Source organism: Schistocerca serialis, chromosome 9 (genome assembly GCF_023864345.2).
Source record: "Schistocerca serialis cubense isolate TAMUIC-IGC-003099 chromosome 9, iqSchSeri2.2, whole genome shotgun sequence".
NCBI lineage: Eukaryota > Metazoa > Arthropoda > Insecta > Orthoptera > Acrididae > Schistocerca > Schistocerca serialis.
The window spans coordinates 92,414,792-92,442,048 of NC_064646.1; the positions used below are offsets into that span (position 1 = coordinate 92,414,792).

Here is a 27,257-nt window from a genome sequence, read left to right on the forward strand (position 1 = left end):
GAACAGCGAGAAATTTAACATTAGGATTGATGGTCACGAAGTCAGTGAAGTTAAGGAATTCTGCTACCTAGGCAGTAAAATAAGCAATGACGGACGGAGCAAGGAGGACATCAAAAGTAGACTCGCTATGGCAAAAAAGGCATTTCTGGCCAAGAGAAGTCTACTAATATCAAATACCGGCCTTAATTTGAGGAAGAAATTTCTGAGGTTGTACGTCTGGAGTACAGCATTGTATGGTAGTGAAACATGGACTGTGGGAAAACCGGAACGGAAGAGAATCGAAGCATTTGACATGTGGTGTTATAGACGAATGTTGAAAATTAGGTGGACTGATAAGGTAAGGAAAGATTCAAATGGCTCTGAGCACTATGGGACTTAACTTCTAAGGTCATCGGTCCCCTAGAACTTAGAACTACTTAAACCTAACTAACCTAAGGACATCACACACATCCATGCCCGAGGCAGGATTCGAACCTGCGACCGTAGCGGTCGCGCGGTTCCAGACTGTAGCGCCTAGAACCGCTCGGCCACCACGGCCGGCAGGTAAGGAATGAGGAGGTTCTACGCAGAATCGGAGAGGAAAGGAATATGTGGAAAACACTGATAAGGAGAAGGGACAGGATGATAGGACATCTGCTAAGACATGAGGTAATGACTTCCATGGTACTAGAGGGAGCTATAGAGGGCAAAAACTATAGAGGAAGACAGAGATTGGAATACGTCAAGCAAATAATTGAGGACGTAGGTTGCAAGTGCTACTCTGAGATGAAGAGGTTAGCACAGGAAAGGAATTCGTGGCGGGCCGCCTCAAACCAGTCAGTACACTGATGACAAAAAAAAAAAAATAACGTGGAAATCAAGTTAGTATTTGAATATAGTTTCTCTCCCGTCGAGAAACGGCCATTGTTGATGGCGGCGCGTGTTCTTCGGTAGCGTCTGATATGGATCTAAAAAGAATTCATTGATTTCAAAATAAAATGGTCCCTTGAAGTTTCTACCATTTACGAGCCGTAGAAACTTAACACAGCCATCAGTTCTTTGGGGTCTGTATCTGACAGAAGGGAGAGTAGCAGACTCACAGTAGGGAGACAATGATCAGGTTATATGTAATTTGTGCTTACTCAGAATGTTCCCGGTCAGTGTTAAATGATCGGCAAATAACTCAAAGCCGTGCTTTGTCAAAGCGGAATGAAATGAATGGCTGAACGCGAACTGCGTTCGACACACTGCGCCCCTTTACCATGATTTGCTGAGCTCACAATACCAGCTATCTTTAACGGGAAAAAAATTGAAATCATGTACCACTTAATTACTGAGGGGGCATACTTTCTTTTAAATGATACATAAATATAACCTGTTTTTTTACATATGTAATTACAGATAAGAACCAATTCTACTACACAGAGACTTACATAATATACATATGCCCCGTTAGATGGAGACAAGAGAAGATAGTACAGTTTGCTGAGAGAAACTTTGCTTCTCGCTTACATTTTGCTATAAAGCATTTGAAAATACAATACGTCCGTTTTGTTTCAGCCACAGGCTGATTTCTCTGGTACCGTTGATCTGAAATCACAGTTCATACACGTTTTATTAGATTTTTCATATGCCGTATTCAACGTTACCTTAAGAAAAGAGAACAGATTCGCGCAATAAAATCACTTTGAAGTATTTGTTTTAATATTTAAAACAGATGAATTTCTTCTAACAGCAAGTAATTTATATGTTTTCGGGAACAAGATGTTTCCATAGAATATGTAAACGCTGGAAAAATTTTGTACTTACATTGCTGTAGGTGGCGCAGTGGTCCTTTTATATGTTACTGATTGAATGCTGATAGAGAACCCTGGGGTCACATTATTTCACAATTAATGTACGTATTTAACATAAAATAAATTCATTAAGTTATATTAATAAGCCTATAATCACAAATCCAAAGGCTTGCCGAACCATGGACAAGGTTCGAGTAAAACCTGTACTAATGAACTAAATGAAGAAAAAACTTTGAAATCTATGTTTGATTAGAAGTAGAAGAAAGTAATTAAAGAAGAGTCACATAACTGATTTAACTGAATCGGTCTAGAGATGCAGGGACTAAAATAATTTTGCAAGACTTTGCAGCTACGTGCAGGGCGACTACACAATGCTCAGCCTTCAGTTGCCTTCCGTGGGGCAGGCTCTCCTGGTGCAGGCTCCGGACGTCCCGTCTGCGAGGCAGCGGCAAGTGTTACACCCCTCCTTGTATGTAGTCCCGGGGGTGCACGACACTTCTGGAACACAAGGAACAGTCCTAGTTACTGCTGCGTCGTATGCACGCAATCTGCCACTAAAAAAAAGGAATCAGTTTCGCATAACCTGTAACACACAGTTCAAAATTTCAGCTGAAAAAGTTGCACGAAGTTTTTATCTTAAATACTATGGGACTTAACAATTGAGGTCATCAGTCCCCTAGGCGTAGAATTACTTAAACCTAACTAACCTAAAGGACATCACGCACATCCATGCCCGAGGCAGGATTCGAACCTGCGACCGTAGCAGCAGCGCGGTTCCAAACCGAAGCGCCTAGAACCGCTCGCTCACAGATTCCGGTAGTTGCATGAAGAGCACAGTGAGGATTCTACATTTATATCTACGTGATTACTTTGCTATTCACAATAAAGTGCCTGGCAGAGGATTCAATGAACCACCATCGAGCTGTCTCTCTACCGTTCGACTGTTGAACGGCGCGCGGGAAAAACGAGCACTTAAATTTTTCTGTGCGATCCCTGATTTCTCTTACTTTATCCTGATGATCGTTTCCCCTATGTAGGTGGGTGCCAACTGAATGTTTTCCCAATCGGAGGAGAAAAATGCTGTGAAATTTCATGAGAAGATCCCGTCGCAACGAAAAACACCTTTGTTTTAATGATTGCCACTCCAATTCACGTATCATGTCTGTGGCACTATCTACCCTATTTCGCTATAATATGAAAGGAGCTGCCCTTCTTTGCACTTTTTCGATGTCATCCCTCAGTAACACCTCATGAGGATCCCACACCGCACAGCAATACTCCAGAATAGGCCGGACAAGCGTGGTGTAACCAGTCTCTTTAGTAGACCTGTTGCACTTTCTAAGCGTTCCGCCAGTGAATAGCAGACTTTGGTTTGCTCTACTCAAAACATTATCTATGTGATCGTTGCAGATTAGGTTATTTGAAATAGTAATCCCTAAGTATTTAGTTGAATTTACAGCCTTAAGATTTGAGTGACTTACCGCGTAATCGAAATTTAGCGGATTTCTTTTAGTACTCATGTGAATAACTTCACACTTTCCTTTATTCAGAGTCAACTGCCACTTTTAGCACCATACAGTTACCTTATCTAAATCATTTTGCAATTCTTTTTGGTGAGCTGATGACTTTACAAGACGGTAAATGACAGCATCATCTGCAAACAATCTAAGAAGGCTGCTCATATTCTATCCTATATCGTTAATATAGATCAGGAACAACAGAGGGCCTATAACACTTCTTTGGGGAACGCCAGATATTACTTCTGTTTTACTCGATGACTTTCCGTCTATTACTACGAACTGTGACCTTTCTTGTACATCGTTTAATTTTTATGAGTCGAATCCTGCTGAATTGGAATCAGAGTCAGAAAAATATCCTGTTGCGAATATGTGGATAGCACTCCACTTCCAGCATTTGCCACGTGTATTAACGTTAGTGGAGTTTTACTTATTTCCCGGTGAGAGTTACATACTTTGTTCCAGTAATCTTATACTTGATCCTTGAACAATGTTAAACAAATACGTATCAGCAGTCATGAATAATTGTTTGTCCTTGCCTCCCTATGACCTTCGAACTGGCTGCAAGCATTTATACAGGGTCCGACAGTTGGTCTCATAAAGATCATTGCCAGAGATGAAAAAAGTGAAACGTGTCAGACAAAATCCTACAACTGATTTAAAGATTGAGCCCGGAAGCTTTGCACTCGTAGTTCTTATCTTAACCAGAGAGTTTCCGCCAGCAATTCCGAATACAGAGTCAGTTACTAATCCTGGGACCCCATATTGTGATGGCTGACTTGTGTGGAACCAGATCAGACGGCAGCATTTAAATTTCACATGACTCTTCCATAAAGGGTTTCTCGGAAGAATGGAACAACCGTAGATAATTTTGCTGGAAAAGGGACGTACCGATATCTTTTAGTTACATTTTAAATTTCTCGGCGTTTTCAGTAAGCGTATAGATTACTTAAAAAACCTCTGTAAATTGCCACTATGTGAGTTACTTAAATTCGGCAGTATTAAATCTGCATTGGCAAAAGATTCCGGAACAGTTCCCAATTCGGATTTTAGGGAATTGACTGCCAAGGTGGATGTGACTCTGAGGAAAAGACTGAATAACCAACGAATCGACAACTTTTTACGAGTCTGCGCATGGAATGTCAGAATCTGAAAGTGGTAGATTAGCTAGAAAATCAGGAAATGGAAACGCTAAGGCTCAGTCTCGATATAGTGGAAATCAGTGAAGTGAAATGGAAAAGAGACGAGGATTTCTGGTCAGATACGTGCAGGTTAATACCAACAGAAGCAGTAAATATTATAACAGGACTAGAATTCGTTGTGAACAGGAAGGTACGGCAGAGAGTGTGTTGCAGTGAACAATTCAGTCAGGGCCTCGTTCTCTTCAGAATCGACTGGAAACCTACACCAACAACAATAGTTCAGATGTACATGCCGACGTCACAAGATGAAAATGAAAAGGTAGAGAAAGTATGTGAGGACACTGAGCGGGTAATTCAATAGGTAAAGGAGAATTTAAATCTAATAGTCATAGGGTACTGGAATGCATTTTTCGGAGAAGGAATAGAGGAAAGAGTTACAGGAGAATATGAGAGAGAAGAAATACTAAGTTTTGTAATAAATATCAGTTAATAATAGTGAATACTCTGTTGAAGAATCACAGGAAGGGGAGGTATACATGAAAAATGTTGGGAGACACGTGAATATTTAAATTAGATTATATTATAGTCAGGCAGAGATTCCGAAATCAGATACTCGATTGTAAGGCGTAACCAGGAGCGGATATAGACTCTGGTCTCAATTTAGTAGTGATCAAGGGTAAGGTGAAGTTTAAGAGACTAATCATAAAGAATCACCGCGCAAAGAAGTGGTATACTGAAGTATTAACAAGGGAACCTCCCCATCGCACCTCCCTCAGATTTAGTTACAACTTGGCACAGTGGATAGGCCTTGAAAAACTGAACACAGATCAATCGAGAAAAAAAAAGGGAAGAAGTTGTGTGGAACTATGAAAAAATAAGCAAAATATATAAACTGAGTAGTCCATGCGCAAGATAGGCAACATCAAGTGTAATGTAAGGAAAGGGGCGCCGTGGTCCCGTGATTAGCGTGAGCAGCTGCGGATCGATAGCTCTTTGGTTCAAGTCTTCCCTCTAGTGAAAAGTTTAATTTTTTATTTTCTGACAATTATTATCTGTCTGTCCTTCCGTCCGATGCGAGGTAACTGCGCCGTAGTATGGGGACGCTACACCTAAACGGAAAAATTTGGAAACGTTAAAAACATACCATTGACAGAGCACAGGGAAAACTGTGCGACTGTGAAACTGTTCCATTCATTTGTTGCAGTTTATGAGACAAACTATTATGTTTTCATCACTTTTTGGGAGTGATTATCACATCCACAAGAAAACCTAAAGCGGGCAAGGTAGAATAACCTTTTTATCCATTCGCCAAGTGTACAAGGCAGGTGGGTCGACAACATATTCCTGTCATGTGACGCACATGCCGTCACCTGTGTCGTATAGAATATATCAGACCTGTTTTCCTTTGGAGGAATCGGTCGACCTATAACCTTGCGATCAAATGTTTTCGGTTCCCATTGGAGAGGCACGTCCTTTCGTCTACTAACGCACGGTTTTGCGGTGCGGTCGCAAAACACAGACACTAAACTTATTACAGTGAACAGAGACGTCAATTAACGAACGGACAGATCATAACTTCGCGAAAAAAAAAAAGAAGGTAAGCCGGCCGCAGTGGTCTAGCGGTTCTAGGCGCTCAGTCCGGAGCCGCGCGACTGCTACGGTCTCAAGTTCGAATCCTGCCTCGGGCATCGATGTGTGTGATGTCCTTAGGTTAGTTAGGTTTAAGTAGTTGTAAGTTCTAGGGGACTGATGACCATAAATGTTAAGTCCCATAGTGCTCAGAGCCATTTGAACCATTTTTGAAAAAAAGTAAACTCTTCACTTGAGGGATTGAACCAAGGATCTCTCGTTCCGCAGCTGCTAACGCTAACCATTGGACCACGGCGCCCCTTTCCACACATTATCCTTGATGTTGCCTTTCTTGCGCATGGACTACTCAGTTTGTATATTTTGCTTATTTTTTTCATACTTCCACACAACTTCTTCCTGTTTTCTCGATTGATCTGTGTTCAGTTTTTCAAGGCCTATCCACTGTGCCAACTTATAACTAAATCTGAGGGGGGGTGCGATGGGGAGGTTCCCTTGTAAGGAATGAAGAGACACGCTTGAAGTTCTCTAAGGCTATATGTACTACCATAAGGAATAGCTCAGTACGCAGTTCAGTTGAAAGGAAACGGACATCTCTAATACGGGCACTCGCACAAAACGGAAAGAAAGACATAGGTACGTAGAATGTAACTGCGAAGAAACCATGGGTAGCGGAAGAAATACAAAACTGTTCATGAATATTCACGAATAAAGAAAAAGAAGTCGCATAGGAATGAAATACGTAGGTAGAAAGGGGGAGCTACGACGAAACGGCAGCACGAAAAACACGGGGAGAATATCGAAAAAGAACTGTTGTTGGGAGGTCTTACTCAGCGTATAGAAAAGACAACAACCTTCCGTGAAAATAATAGCAAGTGTAGTAATATTAAGAGTGCAACGGAAATTCCACTGTTAAATACCGAAGAAACAGCGGATAGGTGAAAAGAGTGCATTGAAAGCACCTGTCAGGGAGAAGGCTCGATTGGTGTGATTGAAAAAGACACAGAAGTCGGAGGGGATCGGTGGGGAAGAGATAGGGGATCAGGTATTAGGATCAGAATTTAAAAGAGCTTTGAAAGAGTTAAGACCAAATAAAGCAGCAGGGATAGATAACATGCATCAGAACTACTAAAATCATTGGAGGATGTGGCAACAGGTTGATGTGTAGACTGTATGAGTCTGGCGATGTACCATTTGACTTTCGGGAAAACATCGTCCTCACAATTCCAAAGACTACAAGAGCTGACAAGTGCGAGGATTATCTCACAATCGGCTTACAGCTCATTCATCAAAGTTACTTACACGAATAATATACAGAAGAATGGAAAAGAAATTTGAGGGTGTGTTAGATGACGATCATTTCGCCTTTGGGAAAGGTAAAGACATCAGAGAGGCAGTTCTGACGTTGCGGTTGATAATGGAAGCAAGACTAAAGAAAAAATCAAGACACATTTATAAGATTTGTCGACTTGGAAAAGCGTTCGACAGTGTCAAATGGTACGATATGTTCGAAATTCTTAGGAAAATAGGGGTAAGCTATAAGGAGAGACGGGTAATATACACAATATGCAAGAGCCAAGAGGGTATAATAAGAGCGTATAAGAAGAGGGTATAATAAGAGGGTATAATAAGAGGGTATAATAAGAGGGTATAATAAGGGTGGAAGATCAAGAACGAAGTTCTCGAATTGAAAATGGTGTAAGACAATGATTTAGTCTTTCACCCTTACAGTTCAGTCCATACATGGAAAAAGCAATGACGGCAATAAAAGAAAGGTTCAAGAGTGGAATTGAAATTCAAGATGGAAGGATATCAGTAATGCGGTTCGCGTATGACATTGCTATAGTCAGTGATAGCGGAGACGAATTACAGGGTCTGTTGAATGGAATGAGAAGTCTAATGAGAACTGACAGTAAATCGATGAATAACGAAAGTAATTAAAAGTAGTAGATTTGAAAACAGCGAGAAACTTAACTTCATTACTGGTGATGAAGAAGTAGATAAAGTTAAGGAATTCTGCTGCCGAGACTAAAAATCAACACATGATGGACATAGCAAGGAGGACATAAAAAGCAAATTAGCACTGGAAAAAAGGGCGATCCCGCCCAGGAAAAGTCTACTAGAATGAAACATTTGCACTAATTTGAGGAAGAAATATCTCGCGCATAGGGACTGTTGGAGAACCGGAACTGAAGAGAATCTAAGCATTTGAGATGTGGGGCTACAAACGAATGTTCAAAGTTATGTAGGGTGATAAGGTAAAGTATCAGGAAGGAAATATACGTAAAAAACTGACAAGAAGAAGGGCTGGATGATAGAACATCCGTTAGAATATAATGCAGTGACTTCTATGTTTCTAGAGGGGGCTGTAGTGTGAAAAGTGTAGAGGATGGCAAACATTGGAATACATCCAGCAGATAATTAAGGACGCAGGCTCCAAGTGCTACTCTGAGATGAAGATCTTGGCGAAGGAGACGAATCCGTCGCGGGCCGCATCAAATCAGTCAAATGACTGATGAGTCAAAGAAATAGCTGCATTGTGGATTATGGGCAGAGTTTTAGATTGTCTATGACCGAATTCCTTGCCGATATTCTTAGACTCTGAACAAAAATCATCAGTGTTGTTGCCTATGACTTCCCGTTATACCCTTATTCTGCCAACAACTTTGTAAAAGAGGTTGTAGGAGTGAATAATGATTCAGGGTATTGTCTTGCATTTCGGTTGGGAAGCTGCCTCTAAAGACAGAAGAAATGGCAGCTGCAAGAAAATACACAGAGCAATGGAAACCACTGAATTAAAGACACCCATTAAGATTTTGATCCTTGCTCGGATGTGCAGTAGACGACTGCCGAAGGAGGGGCGATCATAAGAAAATATTTTCGTAACAATGAAACGGTATCTACGAGCCGCAACGTGGAATCTGAGAAGCCTGAATACGGTAAGAAATCTAGAAAAACTGAAAGTGGGAAGGGCAAAGGCTGGATTTAGGTGTGATAGGGGTCAGTAAAGTGAAGTGGGATAATGGGAAGACTTCAGGTGTTTAACAGCAGTAGAAAACAGTAACCTATATTGTGTGTAAGATTTTTAATAAGTAGGGAAGTAGGATCATTAATTCGGTAGTGTGAGTATTCCATCGATATGATTATCGTCAGAATAGAAACAAAACGAACTTCATCACGTCACAGAAAACATTCGTAGCAACGTCACAAATAGAAGACAACGAGACGGAAAGACTATGTAACGAAATAATATTAGTAATTCAATACGTAACATGAGGTGAAAATCTAATAATCGTGAGGAACTGAAATTTTACGGAAAGAAGAAGGACTAAATGGCAGATTTATGGAAGAATACAGGTTTACCAGTACAAATGAGACAAAAGATATAACTGAAAAGGGCCTAGATGTAAAAGTAGATATCAGTTTTACATTATGATGAGACAGATACCTGATCACAGGTCTTCCCCATATAAGAACATAATTTAGTAGTCATTAAGAGTTAGCTTTAGTTTAAGAGCATCATCAGAAGATTTAACGTACAAGGAAGAAAACTAATGAAGCTTTCAGCAGTGATGTTGAACGTTTCCAATTTTTGGAATCTATCGAGGGAGACTAAATGGTTATATACTGGTGTAGATGCGTATACGTCTGTGTATAAATGTATGTAGTGCCGCTACATGTAAAGCCACGACGGATCTCTGTCGTCGAACATGTAAATGATGCCATTGTCCTGAGTCTTCAGGCGACTCAGAAGCTAGAAGAGACGCGTGACGCTGAGCGTCTAAACGTGACGTGCTTGGTTTGTTCTAACGTCTCGCCACCTACATCAAAGTTCCGGCGGATCTGAGATTACTCCGAGTTTTCGAAAACCTCTCACGTATCGAGCTCTCTTAGAACTATGCGCTAAATCAGACTTACGTTTGCGTGACGTAACGTAAAATAAATAATATTGAAAGATGTGCATATTAGGATAAATGGTTGTGAATAAGGTACATATCATGAGATATGTCAGTTTTTTGGCATATTGTACCGTTTCTTTGGAATGTTTCCCACTTGATGGATGTTTGAGAGTAAACATCCAGAGAAATAACGTTTTATACGGAATGTTTGCTACTACGTGCATCCTTGCATGCCTGAACAAGTGAGTGACGTATTCTTTGGCCACCAGAGATTGTGTTATTATTCAGTAGAGCTTGGATGAGCGAAAGAGTCGGGAGTACTTGTCGCTTGTCGCCCAGAAAGAGAGAGAGAGAGAGAGAGAGAGAGAGAGAGAGAGAGAGTTGCTATTTGAGATGATGTAACTGAGAATTGAGGATAGAACGTAATTTGCTACTATTGTATATAATGACGTGTCATTTGAAAGAAAAGGTAATTTGCATTGAGTTTATTTTGCTGCAGGCGCTAGTTTAGTAATTATTGCAGTGTAAAGATTTCACTGTGTTCAACAATATATACGTATTGGTGTCCAGAGAGAATTATTAGTTACGTGTTGAGTATTCTAATTAGTTTCTCCAGCAAAGATTAATAAAAAAAGATATTTCATTACGAATGAAAGACAGTAAATCTTACGCAATGTAAGTTTTGTGTAAGCGTATTATCGATGGTATATGACAACACTGAGATAAGGCTATAGTTCATGTTAGTACAAGTCATTTGTTGTGTTATAGAAAGGTTTCAATCTAATTGGAAGACAAGACCTCTTACTCACTTACAAAACATTTCACCGAAATTTATCCCCACAGATTAGGAAAAATTTGTTAGGTAAAAAATGCACCGTCATGCCTTGCACTATTGCGTGAACAATAGTTAGTATTTTAGAATGAGAACCAAAAAACGTAATTTTGCTATTGCGGTCTGGTAAATAAGATAAAAAGGTACACTGCAGCGCAATGATTCATTTCAGCTCACCGTTTTCCGGCACGCACACAGAACAGACTTATTCGTTACCAGGACAGGAAACAAATGTAGGGCCTAAATGAACCTTTGACAGAGAATTAAGATCATTTATCACTATCAAAATTTCGTGTAAATTTAACAGATGCGTTTTTTAAACAGTGCACATATTCTTTACGAAACAGTTAGCCACTGTTTGTGATTGTTTCATGACAAAGCCGTTCTGAGTATCACTGATAACCATTCTTTATACTCAGTTTCATTTACAGACAATCAGATGCGTTTCAGATTAGTCAAAGTCACATACTTAAAATTTAATTTGCATAGACATTTTCATGTATAAAAGTAAGGGAGAGAAGGCAATTGTAGATACGACTCAGTAATCGAAATTTATAAGCACTTGCTTTCACATAACTGACGGAAGGTTTCAGAAGCACACACACACACACACACACACACACACACACACACACACACACACACACACACACACACATACACACAAAGCCCATTAGTTTCAATATTAATAATGTGTTTCTCAAGGCTTTACGGACATGTTGTTGTCGTGGTCTTCAGTCCAGAGATTGGTCTGATGCAGTTCTCCATACTACTCTGTCCTCTGCAAGCTTCTTGATCTCCGAGTAACTACTGCAACATACATCCTTCAGAATCTGCTAGGTGTATTCATCTCTTGGTCTCCCTCTACGATTTTTACCGTCCATGCTTGGTTCCAATACTAAATTCGTTATCGCCTGATGCCTCAGAATGGGTCTTACCAGCCGATCCTTTCATCTAGCCAAGTTGTGCAGCAAATTCCTCTACTCGATAATTCTGTTCAGTACCTCCTTATTAGTTACGTGATCTACCCATCTAATCTTCGGCATACTTCTGTACCACCACATTTAGAAAGCTTCTATTCTTTTCTAAACGATTCATCGTCCATGTTTCACTTCCATACATGGTTACACTCCATTCAAATACCTTCAAAAAAGACTTCCTGACACTTAAAACAATCTTTGCTCGACGTTAACAAATTTCTCTTTTTCAGAAATGCTTTCCTTAACATAGCGAGTCTACATTTTATATGTCCTCTCTACTTCGACCATCATCAGTTATTTTGCTCCCCAAATAGCAAAACTCATCTACTACTTGAAGCGTCTCATTTTCTAACCTGATTCCCTCAGCATCACCTGATTTAATTCGAGTACATTCCATTATCCTCGTTTTGCTTTTGTTAATGTTCATCTTACATCCTCCTTTCAAGACATTGTCCATTCCTTTCAACTCTTCTTCCAGGTTCTTTGGTGTCTCTGACAGATATACAATGTCGTCCGAAAACCTCAATGTTTTTATTTCTTCCCCATGGATTTTAATTCCAATTCCAAATTTTTCTTTTGTTTCCTCTATTGATTGCTCATTATACACACTGAATAACATCGGGGAGAGGCTACAACCGTGTCTCACTCCCTTCCCAACCACTGCTTCCCTTTCATGCCCCTCGACTCTTATAACTGCCATCTGGTTTCTGTACAAATTGTAAATAGCCTTTCGCTCCCTGTATTTTACCCCTGCTACCTTCAGAATTTGAAAGAGAGTATTCCGGTCAACATTATCAAAAGTTTTCTCTAAGCGCAAACGTAAGTTTGTCTTTCCTTAATCTGTCTTCTCAGGTAAGTCGTAAGGTCAATATTCATTCGCGTATTCCAACATTATCGCGGAATCCAAACAGATCTTCCCCGAGGTCGGCTTCTGCTAGATTTTCCATTCGTCTATAAAGAATTCGTATTAGTATGTTGTAGCCGCGGCTTATTAAACCGATAGTTCGGTGATTTTTACACCTGTCAACAACTGCTTCTTTGGGATTTTAATTACTATATTCTTCTTGAAGTCCGAGGGTATTTCGCCTCACCAGATGATAGTGTTTTGGCATGGTTGGCTGCCCGAAAGCTATCAGCAGGTCTAATGGATTGTTGTCTACTCCCGGGGCCTTGCTTCGACTTAGGTCTTTCAGTCCTCTGTGAAATTATTCATGCAGTATCATATATCCCATTTCATCTTCATGTATGTCCTCTCCATTTCCATAATATTGGCCTCAAGTACGTGGCCTTTGTATAGATCATCTACACACTCCTTCCACCTTTCTGATTTCCCTTCTTTGCTTAGGACTGGTTTTTCATCTGAGCTCTTGGTATTCATACACGTGCTTCTCTTTCCTCCGAAGATCTCTTTAACTTTCCTGTAGGCAGTATCATCTTATCCCTAGTTGTTTGTGTCTCTATATCCCTACATTTGTCCTGTAACCATCCCTGCTTAGTCATTTTGCACTTCCTGTCGATGTTATTTTGAAACGTTTGTACTCCTTTTCGCCGGCTTCATTTACTGCATTTTTATATTTTCTCCTTTCATCAATTAAATTCAGTATATGCTTTTCTTTTTACCTACTTGATACTCTGCTGCCTTCACTATTTCATCTCTCAAAACTATCCACTCTCCTTCTACTGTATTTCATTCTCCTGTAGTTATCAAGCGTTCCCTAATACTCTCTCTAAAACTCTCTACAACCTCTGGTTCTTTCAATTTATCCAGGTCCCATCTCCTTAAATTCCTACCTGTTGCAGTGTTTTCAGTTTTAATCTACAGTTCATAACCAATAGGTTGTGGTCGGAGTCCACACCTGTCCCTGGAAATGTCTTAAAATTTAAAACATGGTTCCTAAATCTCTGTCTTACCGTTATATAACGAGTCTGGAACATTCCAGTGTCTCCAGGCCTCTTCCACGTGTACAATGGCCTTTCATGAATCTTAAACCAAGTGTCAGCTAGAATTAAGTTATGCTCTGTGTAAAAATCTACCAGGCGGCTTCCTCTTTCATTCATTACCCCCAGTCCACATTCACCTACTACTTTTCCTTCTCTTCCTTTTCCTGCTATCGAATTTCAGTCCCCAACGAGTATTAAATTTTCGTCTCCATTAACTATCTGAATAATTTCATTTATCGCATCAGACATTTCTTGAATCTCTTCATCATCTGCGGAGCCAGTTGGCATAAAATCTTGTAATTGTGCGGTAGGTAAGGGCTTCGTGTCTATCTTGGCCACAATAATGCGTTCACTATGCTGTTCGTAGTAGCTTATTCGCGTTCCAATTTTTTTTATTCATTATACCTACTCCTGCATTATCCTTAATTGATTTTACATTTATAACCCTGTATTCGCCTCGCCAGAATACTGGTTCCCCCTGCCACCGAACTTCAGTGATACCCACCGTATCTAGCTTTAACCTATGCATTTCGCTCTTCAAAGTTTCTAACCTACCTGTCCGATTAAGGGATCTGACATTCCACGCTCCGATTCGTAGAATCCCAGTTTTCTTTCTCCTGATAACGACGTCCTCCTCAGCAGGCCCTGCCCAGAGATCCGAATGGGGGACTACTTTACCTCCGGAATATTTTAACCAAGAGGGTGTCATCATTTAACCATACAGTCAAGCTGCACGCCCACGGTGAAAATTACGGCTTTAGTTTCCTTTGCTTTCAGCTGATCGCATTTCTAGCACCGCAAGGCTGTTTTGGCGAATTTTACCAGGCCAGATCACTCAATCACCCAGACTGTTGCCCCTGCAACTACCACTGCCCCTCTTCAAGAACCACGCCATTGGCTGGCCTTTCTGCAATTACCCCTCCGTTGTGGTTGCACCTACGGAATGGCTATCTGTATTGCTGAGGCACACAAGTCCCCCAACCAACAGATACCTACTCACCCACCCACACACACAAGGAAAAAAAAAATTAGATAAACAGAATATGTGTGTAACATAGTTCATTGTGTAACGGCTGTTAGTGAATTGTGAAAGCTTCACAGTGCCAAAATGGACTGCATTTCCTACAAGGACCCAGCGTAACTCAGGTGTATTTAACATCTATAGCGTTTCTCAATTTCTTTCCGCCAGTATTCGGCTTAGTGATAGACTGTATTACAAGGAAAACAACACCACGTCCTATCAATCCAAGTCATTAATGTGAAAAACAGACGTCTGCATTAACAGTGCAATCATAGGAAAGATATTTATAGCGGAAATAGACAAAAACAAAAAAATGAAGACCGATATAATGATAGTTACTCTGAGAATCGCTTGGTGTGGCTAATACGATGATAGACAGAGCTCACACGGTGTTTTATACAGTGGTAACTGAATATTTCCCCACACTCTTAGTGTACATGTGCTTTTCGTCATTACCGCTGCAAAGTTGTGGTAGAAGTTCGATGCTTCCTAGGCTCCACCGGCAACTACACTGTGTCTTACCAGCATGGCGCTCATCTTTAGTCGCCTTTGATCACGACAATTTATACCAGCGAAAGTACGAGGCCAGATGTTCCAGACATAATCAGAAAGTTTTAAAAATGTTTTCCTGCTTTACGTGCATGAACTCTCTTGAAGTGGCCCGAGGTTACAGGCTGCGGTGGGACGCAGAGAGTGTACAGATTGACGGTACCTCACATAATCAACATCATAAGTGAAATTTTTTATTGTAACCTCCCCACAAAATATAAATTCACATTTTAGTGTAACCTCAAAAAAGAAAAATCCCTAAACTTCTCACCAGTAAAAATTATAATTATGTCGTTCACATTCAGTGTAACGTCCCAACAAAAAAAAAAAAAATTCAGTAACTTGGTATTAATATAATGTAACTAACCTCTCAATTAAATTGTCGCTCACTTATAACTTTTCAATAATTGACTGTGAATTTAACCTGGTAAATTTTGGACGTCAGCAGTGCTGCGTCATGGCCCTGAAAGATCATTCTGAATAAAAAAAAAAAAATCCTACCTCAATGAAGTCGCTGGATAACGCATATATCTGCTCTTACAATAAATTTTTCTGTCACAGCCCTGTGCAATGCTGGCCGATAGATTTGTCATTTACGAAAAGAAACAACTGATTTTTCTTTTGCAGTGTTGACTGCAGTAGGAACTGTGTAGTAGTAGGAGTAAGTTGTTGCTAGCGAGCAGTCTAGTCCGGTCCGGTGTATCGTTTTGGCTGGGCCGGTCGTGGTGCAGCGATGGCGGAGCCTGAGCATTATTGCATAAGGTAAAAGCAGCCTCGTTCATATGTAGTATTGTTGTCTCAAGTCCCATGTAAATGTTTCAAAAATGTCCTAATAATAATCTTTCTCATAAAAAGTAACTTTTAACAACAATTCATTTCAATTTAAAGAATTTACTAATTTCTCCAATCCATGGTCATCCCGCTTATTGCAAAGAAAAATCAGTTGTTCTTTTTATACATGACAAATCTATCGGCCAGCATTGCACAGGGCTGTGCCAGAATAATTTCTTATAGGAGCAGATATATATGCATTATCCGGCGACTTCATTGAGGTAAGAATTTTCTCTTTTTATTCAGAATGATCTTTCAGGGCCATGACGCAGCACTGCTGACGTCCAAAATTTACCAGTTTAAATTCACAGTCGTTATTGAAAGGTTATAAATGGTTCAAATGGCTCTGAGCACTATGGGACTCAACATCTTAGGTCATAAGTCCCCTAGAACTTCGAACTACTTAAACCTAACTAACCTAAGGACATCACACACACCCATGCCCGAGGCAGGATTCGAACCTGCGACCGTAGCAGTCCCGCGGTTCCGGACTGCAGCGCCAGAACCGCACGGCCACCGCGGCCGGCGAAAGTTATAAGTGAGCGCAATTTTGCGACTACTGTCGTAGCATCGCGGTGAGACGGCCAACCCATTCCCAGCACGTGTTGAGGACGGTATGTGGTACTCGTTCACTTATCGGCTAGCAGGGTGTGAACTCTGCTCCCACGATTGCTGGCGCTAGGAAATCGCCTAACGGTATGTATAAATTACACGCTGCTCAGCTGCTGATGATGGACGCCAGAGGAGCGGAAGACTTCCCGAATGATTTGCAGGGGAAGACAGTCGCTGGTGGTGGATCTCGCGCCTGTGGGTGACAGTATGTGTCAGTACGGCAAAGGAAGGTGAATAGCCGTACAACCTGGTGTCGATTATCTGCCCTCCAGAGCAGGAATCTTGCTGCAACTGGAGTGAGCTGTAGCCAGCCCACCAATGCAGTGATACCAACTCCATGAAGGAAGACTTGGTGCTTGAAGATGGTGTGTCGGTAGGGGCCCAAACTCACAACTGCAAGCCTTACCGTATCGCTACAGCACCTGACGTAACTCTCTCGTCATATTAGGCACTGTCGGAATGCTGATACCTCTGCTAAAGTTGGTGACTATTTATACAAGTTAGGAGCTCGCTTACTGTGCCGATACACTGCTTCTAGCCACATGGCTCGGTGATGTAGAAACTGTTTGGCCCATGCTGCAAGAGCCTCGTCTTACCAGTCCATTAGCAGGATTTCCGTGATTGGTTTCGCTCAACTCGCAATGCATAAACAGCCGTGATGCTGCAGACGGCATGCCGATACTTTTCCGCGCGATGCTTCAGGATTGCTGCTTAAGGACTCTTCAACTGCTGCAGCTGAGGTGCTAGTTTCTGCAGTAAAGCCCAAAAAATGGTAGGAGTTCTACCATACTTCCCTCTTTGCGAATCCCGACTCCCAGAATCGGCCTGCAAGAAAACTCATCATACATGAATAACGATGTACAGTATCTACAATTGATCTTAAGTTCTACATTCGCGTTACAGTAACAATATCCCTGGCAGCTAGCAGCGCTGTTGCCAGCTTTCAAGGGCAAAGCGCAAACGGCTACAGGCGAACACAATAGCAGGCTATAGAAGGCTATAGAGCTGTGGAACAGGGACACATGGCCACAGAGACATTTACAAAATCGAATTACGTGACTGACTGAGGTAGGCGCGAGAAGCTGCTGGATCAGGTCACTGCAACTGTCAGGGATCAAATAGCAACTCGACTGTAGGCGGCGTGAGACAAGGCCAGAGACAGCGAATTTACTCTGTAGCTGATAGTCCTCTGTCTGGAGGTTCACATATGCTCCACGATTCTCCACGTCTTCTCATACAACAAGTACATTACACTCAGATGGTTCCTCGTAAAGTCTTACAACACAGTTTACAACTGCTCTTGTCACCTACACGTGATACTTTGAAATCTCACCATGTGTCACTAAACACCTCACTATAAATCTCATGGGCCCATGCACTGCTCACTAGTTTCACTACATCATAAATACTAGGAAATGATATCGACACCCTAGCTGCAAACAGGCGTTTATATACATCATTGGGGACATGCTGAAAATGTGTGCCTCGATCTGGACTCGAACCTGGGATCTCCTGCTTACATGGCAGACGCTCTATCCATCTGAGACACCGAGGGCACAGAGGATAGTGCGCCCGCAGGGACTTATCCCTTGCACGCTCCCCATAAGATCCACATTGTTGGGAATGTGGGTCTCACGGGGAGCTAGCAAGTGATAAGTCCCTGCGGGCGCACTATCCTCTGTGCCCTCGGTGTCTCAGATGGATAGAGCGTCTGCCATGTAAGCAGGAGATCCCGGGTTCCAGGTGGGGCACACATTTTTAACATGTCCCCAATTATGTATATCAATGCCTGTTTGCAGCTACGGCGTCGATTTAATTATCATTTCACGGTCATCAATGGTATCTGTTCTTTCGGGAACAGATACTACTTTCAAATACTAGGAAACATGTTTCTTAGCACACAACAAGTATCTCTCTTCATTTCCATTCTTTTTGCACCTCAATCACGACTGGTGATCCAGCCTACTGGGATCATCTGCACTACCGGATTAAACTTGGACAGGCACCTCTTTGGCTGAGAGAAGTCTCTACAGAAGAGAGTCAGAGCTAGGATGGTGCTTGATGTGACACCTGGGGTCACGACCGTCCACCCCGATACTGCTGCACACGCTGTAGAATTCGGCTGCGCTGAAATGCGCTTTTAATAGGCTGCTATGAGCTTCTTCAGGGACAAGATTAAAACTGGCTTCAACTTGTTATTCAGATAGATCTAATTTAGAGCTGAGGAACTCCTAGCGGTTTTTCTGGTCAGTACAACTGTATCTGCGTTATGTTTAACCTGGTACTCCTGTTAGACTGGCTGGCAGGTAGAATGTTGGCGCGTTATTGTACATTAATTAATAACCCACTGCCATACAGTTCCAGCCTTTTACCACTGTGAGTCTACTGCTTATAGCAACTCACTACGACCACTACGTGGCTGTACACTGAGTAGATTCAGTGTAGCGCTGCTTGTTGGATGTTCAGACTCCAGGATGTCACGCAAACAAACATGGCTGTTTGTTTTGCATAGGAACAACCGAATTTCGCATGTGTTCATGCCCGTCAGGTTTACCCAGATCGGGTACAGTCCAATCCTTTCCCTCTGACAGTGCTATAGAGTTCATCTGCCGTCATTACCACGTGCTTATCCCCACCCTCTGATAGCAGCTGTATATTCCCCGTTCTTACCTGTGCAGTTTTTTCTAAAATTCCCTATCTTAATGAGTAGGGGTGAATGGTGAAGCAGCTTATCCGTGTGGGACAATTTGCAATCGGAAATCGAAGAAGTACATATGGTTGTGCTTGGTCTGCCTTAACTCTACTGTTGATAGGTGGCAGTGTATCTGTAAATTGTATTTGCTCGGCTCCGCAATGATTCCCAGCTCCGTTCTAAAAGTTTTCGGGCTTGCTGCCGGTCGCCGTAAACTTCATTGCGTGATATTTTGGCTGGACAACTGTTAGCCTCTTCAGGTGAGCCTAACGAGGCCTGACGAAGACTTTTTTTTAACTTTACTGTATTTCAAAAAAAAAATACAGTAAAGTTAAAAAAAAAAAAGTCTTTACTGTATTTCAGGGGTGTAAGGTACAGTGAAGCGACTCTAACAGCCTCTCCTGTACAAATGTCAACCTCACCTACCCGAGTTGCAGCTAAGGATTGCTGCACGGTACACCCTGTTATTGCTAACGAGGCTCTGACGACCGAGTGTTTCCCGGGATAAGGAAACGCCCCCTATCAAGTGCCAACGGTCTCAAAGAGAGCGGATGAGCGGATAGAGGCAGGGCACTCTCTTGTCCTTGGAGTGAGAAATTGCTCCTAAAGGCGGAAGAACTTCACAGTCAACGGCATAGGATGGAGAAGGCAACGGGAAACCACTCCATTAAAGATCACTCAAGATATCCCAAGAATCAGTAGCGCACCATGCCAGAATCTTCTGTTAAACATAAATCCGGAGTAATAGTCCCCCAATCGGATCTCCGGGTGGGGACAATGGAAGGTCAGGCAAAGTTGAAGAATACACTAAAAATAGCAACATGGAATGTAAGAACACCCCTCCAATGCGGGAAATTAGAGAACCTCAAACTAGAGATGGACAGAATGGGAACAGACATAATAGGAATATCTGAGATGCGATGGCCTGAACCAGGAGACTTCAGATCAGGAAATTATCGTATCATTCATACAGGTACTAACCAAGGAACAACTGGAATCGGTGGAGTTGGAATAATTCTAAAAGGAAAACTCGGGAATCTAGTCACAGGATATGTGCAATTTAACTCTAGGATAATACTAGTCAAAATTGGAACCAAACCAAAGAACACGGTAATAGTACAAGTCTATATGCCGACATCGGCAGAAGAAGACGATGTAATAGAAACAGTGTATGAAGACATCAACAAAGTTATAAATTATGTTAAAGGTGAAGAGAACTTAATTATAATGGGAGATTGGAACGCTAGTGTTGGAGAAGAGAAAGTTGACGGAATTGTAGGGAAATATGGTCTAGGAGATAGAAACGAAAGAGGAAGCCGGCTAATTGAATTTTGTGCCAAAAACAAGTTGGTCATAGCGAACTCCCTTTTCAACCACCATAAAAGAAGAAGGTACACGTGGAAAGCCCCAGGAGATACTAGAAGACACCAAATCGACTATATATTAGTAAAATCGCGTTTTAAAAACCAAATCAAGGATTGCAGAAGCTACCCGTCTGCGGATATTAATAGTGATCACAACCTTGTAATGATGAAATGCTTACTCAAACTCAAGCGATTAGAGAGAAAAACGAACAAAGTATGGAACAGAGATAACCTAAAGTCTGAAGAACTAGTGATCCCTTATGCACGGAAAACTGATGAGATGGCATCAAACATTATTCCCGGGAGTACTAACGAGGAGTGGAAACAAATCAAAGAAGGCATACATAAAGCAGCAGAAGAATTTATTGGGAAAGCCAAACCTGTAAACAGGAAAGAGTGGATAACACCTGAAATAATTTGTCTAATGGAAGAAAGAAGACTATACAAAAATGCCTCTGACGAGCAAAGCGAAAACAAATATAGAAAGCTTAGAAACCAAATAAACAGAGAATCTAGGAAAGCAAAAGAAAATTACCTCAACAGCATTTGTAAAGAGGTGGAGGAAAACATGGTTAAAGGAAAAACTGACTTGGCCTACAGAACAATAAAACAAAACTTTGCTAAACGGAAAGTAAAATCTTCAGGAACTATAAAGAACAAAGAGGGCAAGGTACTATTTGGATATGACACGCTGAAGAGATGGCAAGAATACATTGAAGAGCTATATCAAGGAGACCCTCTAACAGATAATATGATAGAATTAAGCGAAGAAGTAGAGAAAGAAGAACTAGGGGACACAATTCTGAAAGATGAATTTGAAAAAGCACTAAAAGAACTACCAGATAAGAAAGCGGCAGGTGTTGATGATATACCTTCTGAACTAATTAAGAAATCAGGAGACAAAATGAAAGCTACATTACTGCAACTCATACAGAAAATATACAAAACAGGTGAAGTTCCTGAAGACTATCAGAAATGCATCATATTCCCCATACCTAAGAAAGCATCTACTATGGACTGTGAAAACCATCGAACACTCAGTCTTCTTTCACACGCATCAAAAATTCTAATAAGAATAATTTTGAAAAGAGTTGAAAACCAATTGAATAGCACTCTAAGTGAAGACCAATTCGGTTTTAGAAGCGGTGTAGGGACGAGGGAAGCAATCTTATCTTTAAGACTAATAATTGAGAAACAAATTTCCAAAAACAAACAAGTATTTATAGCCTTCGTAGACCTCGAAAAGGCATTTGACAATGTTGTATGGCCAGAAATGTTTAGAATTCTGAAGAAGGCTGGTCTGAAATATAATGATAGAAGGATAATCTTTAAAATATACCAAAATGAAACAGCCTTAGTTAAGAAGGAAAACAAAGAAGAAACAGCAAGAATAAGGAAAGGAGTGAGACAGGGATGCCCACTATCTCCAGTAATTTTCAACGCATATATCCAAGAAGCAATAGACAAAATAAGAGAGAATATTGAAGTAGGAATAAAACTTAACGGAATGAAAATAGATATGTTGCGATATGCAGATGATATCGCCATAATTACAGAAAGGAAAGAAGATTTAGAAGCCGCACTCAATGAAATGGAAAACACCTTAAAAGAACAGTATGGAATGAAAATAAATAAGAAAAAGACTAAAGTGATGGTGAGTGGCGCCCTGAACTACAATGAACCCATACGAATAACAATAAAGGGAGAGAAACTAGGGCAGGTTACAGAATTTAACTACTTAGGTAGCAAAATAACAGCAGATGGAAGGAGCAAAAGTGACATTAAAAACAGAATACAACTTGCCAAAATAGCATTCAATGGAAAAAGAAACTTACTGACGAGTAGAAATGTTAGTTTAGACGTAAGAAAGAGAGTCATGAAAACCTATGTGTGGAGTACAGCCCTTTACGGATGTGAAACTTGGACTAGTGGAAAAGAAGAAAAGAGAAGATTAGAGGCATTCGAAATGTGGTGCTACCGGAGAATGGAAAAAATCAGCTGGCGAGACAAGGCTACAAACGAAGATGTCCTCAGAAGAGTGAAAGAAAACAGATCTCTTTGGCGAAATATACAGAAAAGAAGAATAACCTTCATAGGTCACATTTTACGGCATAACAATTTCATTAAGAGAATATTAGAAGGAATCATTGAAGGAAGAACTCGCCGAGGACGACCTAGATTAAGCTACATTCAACAAGTAATAAATGACATCGGGTGCCAGACCTATGCAGATATGAAGAAGAAAGTTGACAAAAGAACGGAATGGCGTGCTGCTGCCAACCAACCTGTGGGTTGATAACCGAAGAAGAGACTGTATTTCAGTTCCCCATCGGGGTGGGCTGGCAGCAGCATATGCTCTGCTCTTCAGCCGAAAGACATAGAACAAACAATAGAAGACAGTTAAAAATAACAAAGGAGAAAACATGGTGAACATAGATATAAAAAGTGGGGGGGGGGGTAAATCATGGAAGACAATATACAAAAAAGGGGTTACTGTAAAATGGAGATAAAAAACTGTAAAAAAGTAGCACACAAAAAACCACTCACTGGGACAAATAAAGAACGCAGGGCACAGTATGACCAGAGCATAAAAGTATCGACGGATGGCGTAGCACATAAAAAAACACCGACAGTAACACTATGTACAAGGCCAGCACAGAATTAAAATCACACCTCTCGACACACAGGAGAAGCAGCACTAAACACAACACTGACGTGGCACACTGACGATGATCAAAACGGAGGAATTGCCAGGCGCAAGGAGACAAGGATGAACAGAAGAAGGGAGGGAGGGGAAGACAGGGAGGGGAGATGGCAGGGGGCGCGCCGGAGAGGGTCAGGTAGGGAGGGATGTGGGAGGGAAGGAGGCTAGGATGGGGGTGCAGGGTCTCAGGGAGGGGAAGGAGAAAATTCCGCTCTGGGAGAAGGAGGGGAGAGAAAAAAGGGGGCTCTGTGGAGGGGGGGAACGAAGACGTTATCTGCTCCGTCTTATATAGTGCACTGATAGTACTGCCGCGCATGCGTTGCAGTTGCAGAGACAGAACAGCCACACCGCCAGCAACAGCGCCCTCCCTGATGGAACTGCAATACTCAGCTGGCGTCGGTACGGTCGCTGGCTGCAGCTATCGAAGTCTTCTGACGTCTTTGTCTCGAGCAAATTCCGAAGAAGACGGGATTCCGTGCGTTATTCAATTGGTCACCACTGTCACGGTTCATTAGTTTTCCCACAATGCGTATTTGAACGGATTCTTTGACAATGGAGTCCCAAAATGTTGTTGCTGTGGCCAAAATCGAAGTTTCGTCGTACTCCATTGAATGTCCGTTAGAAATACAATGTTCTGCAAGTCCAGACATACAGGGTTGCAGTAGGCAAGTGCAACGTTGATGGTCTGTACAACGCTCTTCCACTGTACACGTTGTCTGTCCTATATAGGTCATACCACACTGAGACGGTATTTTGTAAATTCCCTCCTTCCGCAGTAACAAATCATCTTTCGCCGATCCCAGAAAATCCGAAATCTTAGAAGATGGACGAAAAACCACTTTGACATGAAAATTATTAAGAATCCTCGCTATCTTGAAGGAGCTATTTTCAACGAAGGGAAGAATAGCTAGGGACTTGGCTAGGGCGTTCTCCTCTTTATCCACTTCCCAGTTCCTGGCTCTAGTTGAGAAGGCCCTGTTAATTTGACGGATAGAGTATCCATTGTCTGTGAGCACCTTCTTCAAATGTGTAAGTTCCTTAGGCAAATTCTCTGCACCCGACACCGTATGTGCCCTGTGTACACTCATGGTGTGGCATGGGTGATGGCAACTTGAAGAATGCAAGTACAGATCAGTGTGAGTGGGCTTACGATAGACAGAATGTCCCACCGAGCCGTCGCTCTTCCGTTTAACCAAAACATCCGGGAATGGAAGGCAGCCATCTTACTCTAGTTCCATAGCAAATCGAATATTTTCATGGATGGAGTTAAGATGATGAAAAAACTCCATTAGCTTTTCTTCTCCGTGGGGCTACACTATGAAAGTATCATCGATGTATCACCAAAAAACAGTTGGTTTACAAACCGCTGATTCAAGTGCTCTCTCCTCAAAATTTTGCATAAAAAGGTTAGCCATCAGAGGAGAGAGAGGGCTGCCCAGGGCGTCAGACTGTTCAAAATGTTTCTGGTTAAACATAAAGTATGTTGGGGAAAGAACATGTCCAAACAAAGCAGTGATGTCCGATTCAAACTGTTGACCAATTAGAATCAAGGAATCCGCAAGAAGTACTTCTGTGAAAAGGGAAACTACATCAGAACTCACTAGAAGATGCGAACTACTTAAATCGAGAGCCCACAGTCTGTTGATAAAATCAGCAGAGTTTATCAACAGACGTATCAGGGGTCCCGTATCACTCCAACTGCATACGCACCACACCATTACTGATCCTCCACCGACTTGTACAGTCCCCTGCTGACATGCAAGGTCCACGGATTCTTGAGTTTGTCTCCATATCCGAACACGTACATTCACTAGATTCGGTTTGAAACGAGATTCATCCAACGAGGCAACATGTTTCCAGTCATCAACAATCCAATTTCGGTGTTGAAGAACCCAGGAGAGGCGTAAAACTTTGTGTCATGCACTAGTCAAGGGTACACGAGAGGACTTTCGGCTCCGAAAGCCCATATTGATGATGTTTCGTTGAATGGTTCACATTCTTAGACTTGTTGATGGCCCACCATTAAAATCTGCAGCAATTTGTGGAATGGTGTGCACGTTGAACAATTTTCTTCAGTCGTCGTTGGTACCGTTCTTGCAGGATCTTTTTTCCGGCAGCAACGATGTCAGAGATTTGATGTTCTAGTGGATTCCTGAGAATCACGGTATCCTCGTAAAATGGCCGTAAGGGGAAAAATCCCACTTGGTCACTATCTCGGAGATGCTGTGTCCCACCGCTCCTGTGCCGACTGCAGCACCACTTTCAGACTCACTTAAATCTTGAAAACCTGCCGCTGTAGCAGCAGTAACCGATCTAACAACTGCACCAGCCGTATTCTGTCAGTTTACATATCTCTGCATTTCAATACACGTGCCTATACCAGTTTCTTTGGCGGTTCAGTGTATATGTTTGGTAATAGTGTCAAGACATCAGTTACTTGTCTTATATAGTAAAGCATGGCTTTCGTGGTAGCTTTGAAGTTGAGCCTTGTGCTAGTATCGTTTCCTGTGTTTTAGATCAAGCTTTTTGTGGTCTAGCTGAACGGCCTATGGCGTTCGGTCGCGTGGGCAAATTAACTAAGCGACGAACGCTGTTTGTGACCAGACAAGCTCAACAACTGAGTAATACATTTTGACCGTTTGTAAATTCCCTAACTAAGATATAACCAGTAAGTCCTTGGTATTGCAGTAAATCTGAAGGAGTATTTAAATGTTTTTGGCTAACTTGTTAAAAATTAAAATCAAATATTTAAACTTAAATTTTCATGCTGTTGAAGTTTCAGTCCTGTCAACTTTTGACGGGTTTTAGTAACCAAACTGAAATTGAAATTGCTGTCATTGGTGTAAGGTTATTTGTTTTGCTGACCTTTGGCTTTGAGGCTAGTGAGGCCGGAACGCTTTAATGACATTCCTTTGTAAAACTGCTGTTAGAAATCAGAATGTGTTTATGCTGTTACTCGTGATGGATTGCTTCACTTTTTTTTTTTTAATAAACAACTAAGTACTAATTCTGTGTGTCCTCATATTAGACTCAGTGCTTCCACCTCAGCAGTCCTGTACCCTGCAATCCTTCTTTCAAACTTGTCAGTTAGCATTGTACACTGAAGCGCCAAAGAAACTGGTTCAGGTATCCGTATTCAAATACGGAGATACTTGAACACGCAGAATACGGCGCTGCGGTCGGTAACGCCTATATAAGACAAGCGTCTGCCGCAGTTGTTAGACCGATTACTGCTGCTACAGTGGCAGGTTATCAAGATTTTAAGTGAGTTTGAAAGTGGTGTTATAGTTGGCGCACGAAAGATCAGATAAAGCATCATCGAGGTACGACCATTTCACGATTGTACCGTGAATATCATGAAGCCGGCAAAACATCAAATCTCCGACATCGCTGCGGCCAGAAAAAGATCCTACAAGAACGGAACCAACGACGACTGATGAGAATCGTTCTTTGTGACAGAAGTGCAACCCTTCTGCAAATTGCTTCAGATTTCAATGCTGCCTCATCAAAAAGTGTCAACGTGCGAACTATTCAACGAAACATCATCGATATGGGCTTTCGGAGCCGAAAGCCCACTGGTGTACGCTTGATGACTGTACGACACAAAGCTTTACGCCTCGCCTGGGCTCGTCAACTCCGACATTGGACTGTTGATGACTGCAAACATGTTGCCTGGTAGGACGAGTCTCGTTTCAAACTGTATCTAGCGGATGGATCGTATGGAGACAACGTCATGAATCTATGGATCCTGCATGTCAGCAAGGGACTGTGCATGCTGTTGGAGGCTCTGTAAAGGTGTTGGGCGAGTACA

The 27,257-nt window shown here is 41.7% G+C and overlaps 1 protein-coding gene across 4 annotated transcripts in view; it reads right to left on the reverse strand.

Moving 5' to 3' along the window:
• Positions 1-1,350: 1,350 nt before the first annotated feature.
• LOC126418732 (protease inhibitors-like) overlaps positions 1,351-27,257 on the reverse strand; it is a 64,558-nt gene continuing 38,651 nt past the window's right edge. For 2 of the 4 annotated variants that reach the window (XM_050085646.1, XM_050085643.1), the window contains one exon: positions 1,351-2,273. In XM_050085646.1, the coding sequence (XP_049941603.1) occupies positions 2,151-2,273 (123 nt within the window). In that variant the 3' untranslated portion in view covers positions 1,351-2,150. The remainder of the gene's footprint in view (positions 2,274-27,257) is intronic. The other 2 variants (XR_007575891.1, XM_050085645.1) reach the window with 2 other exon arrangements.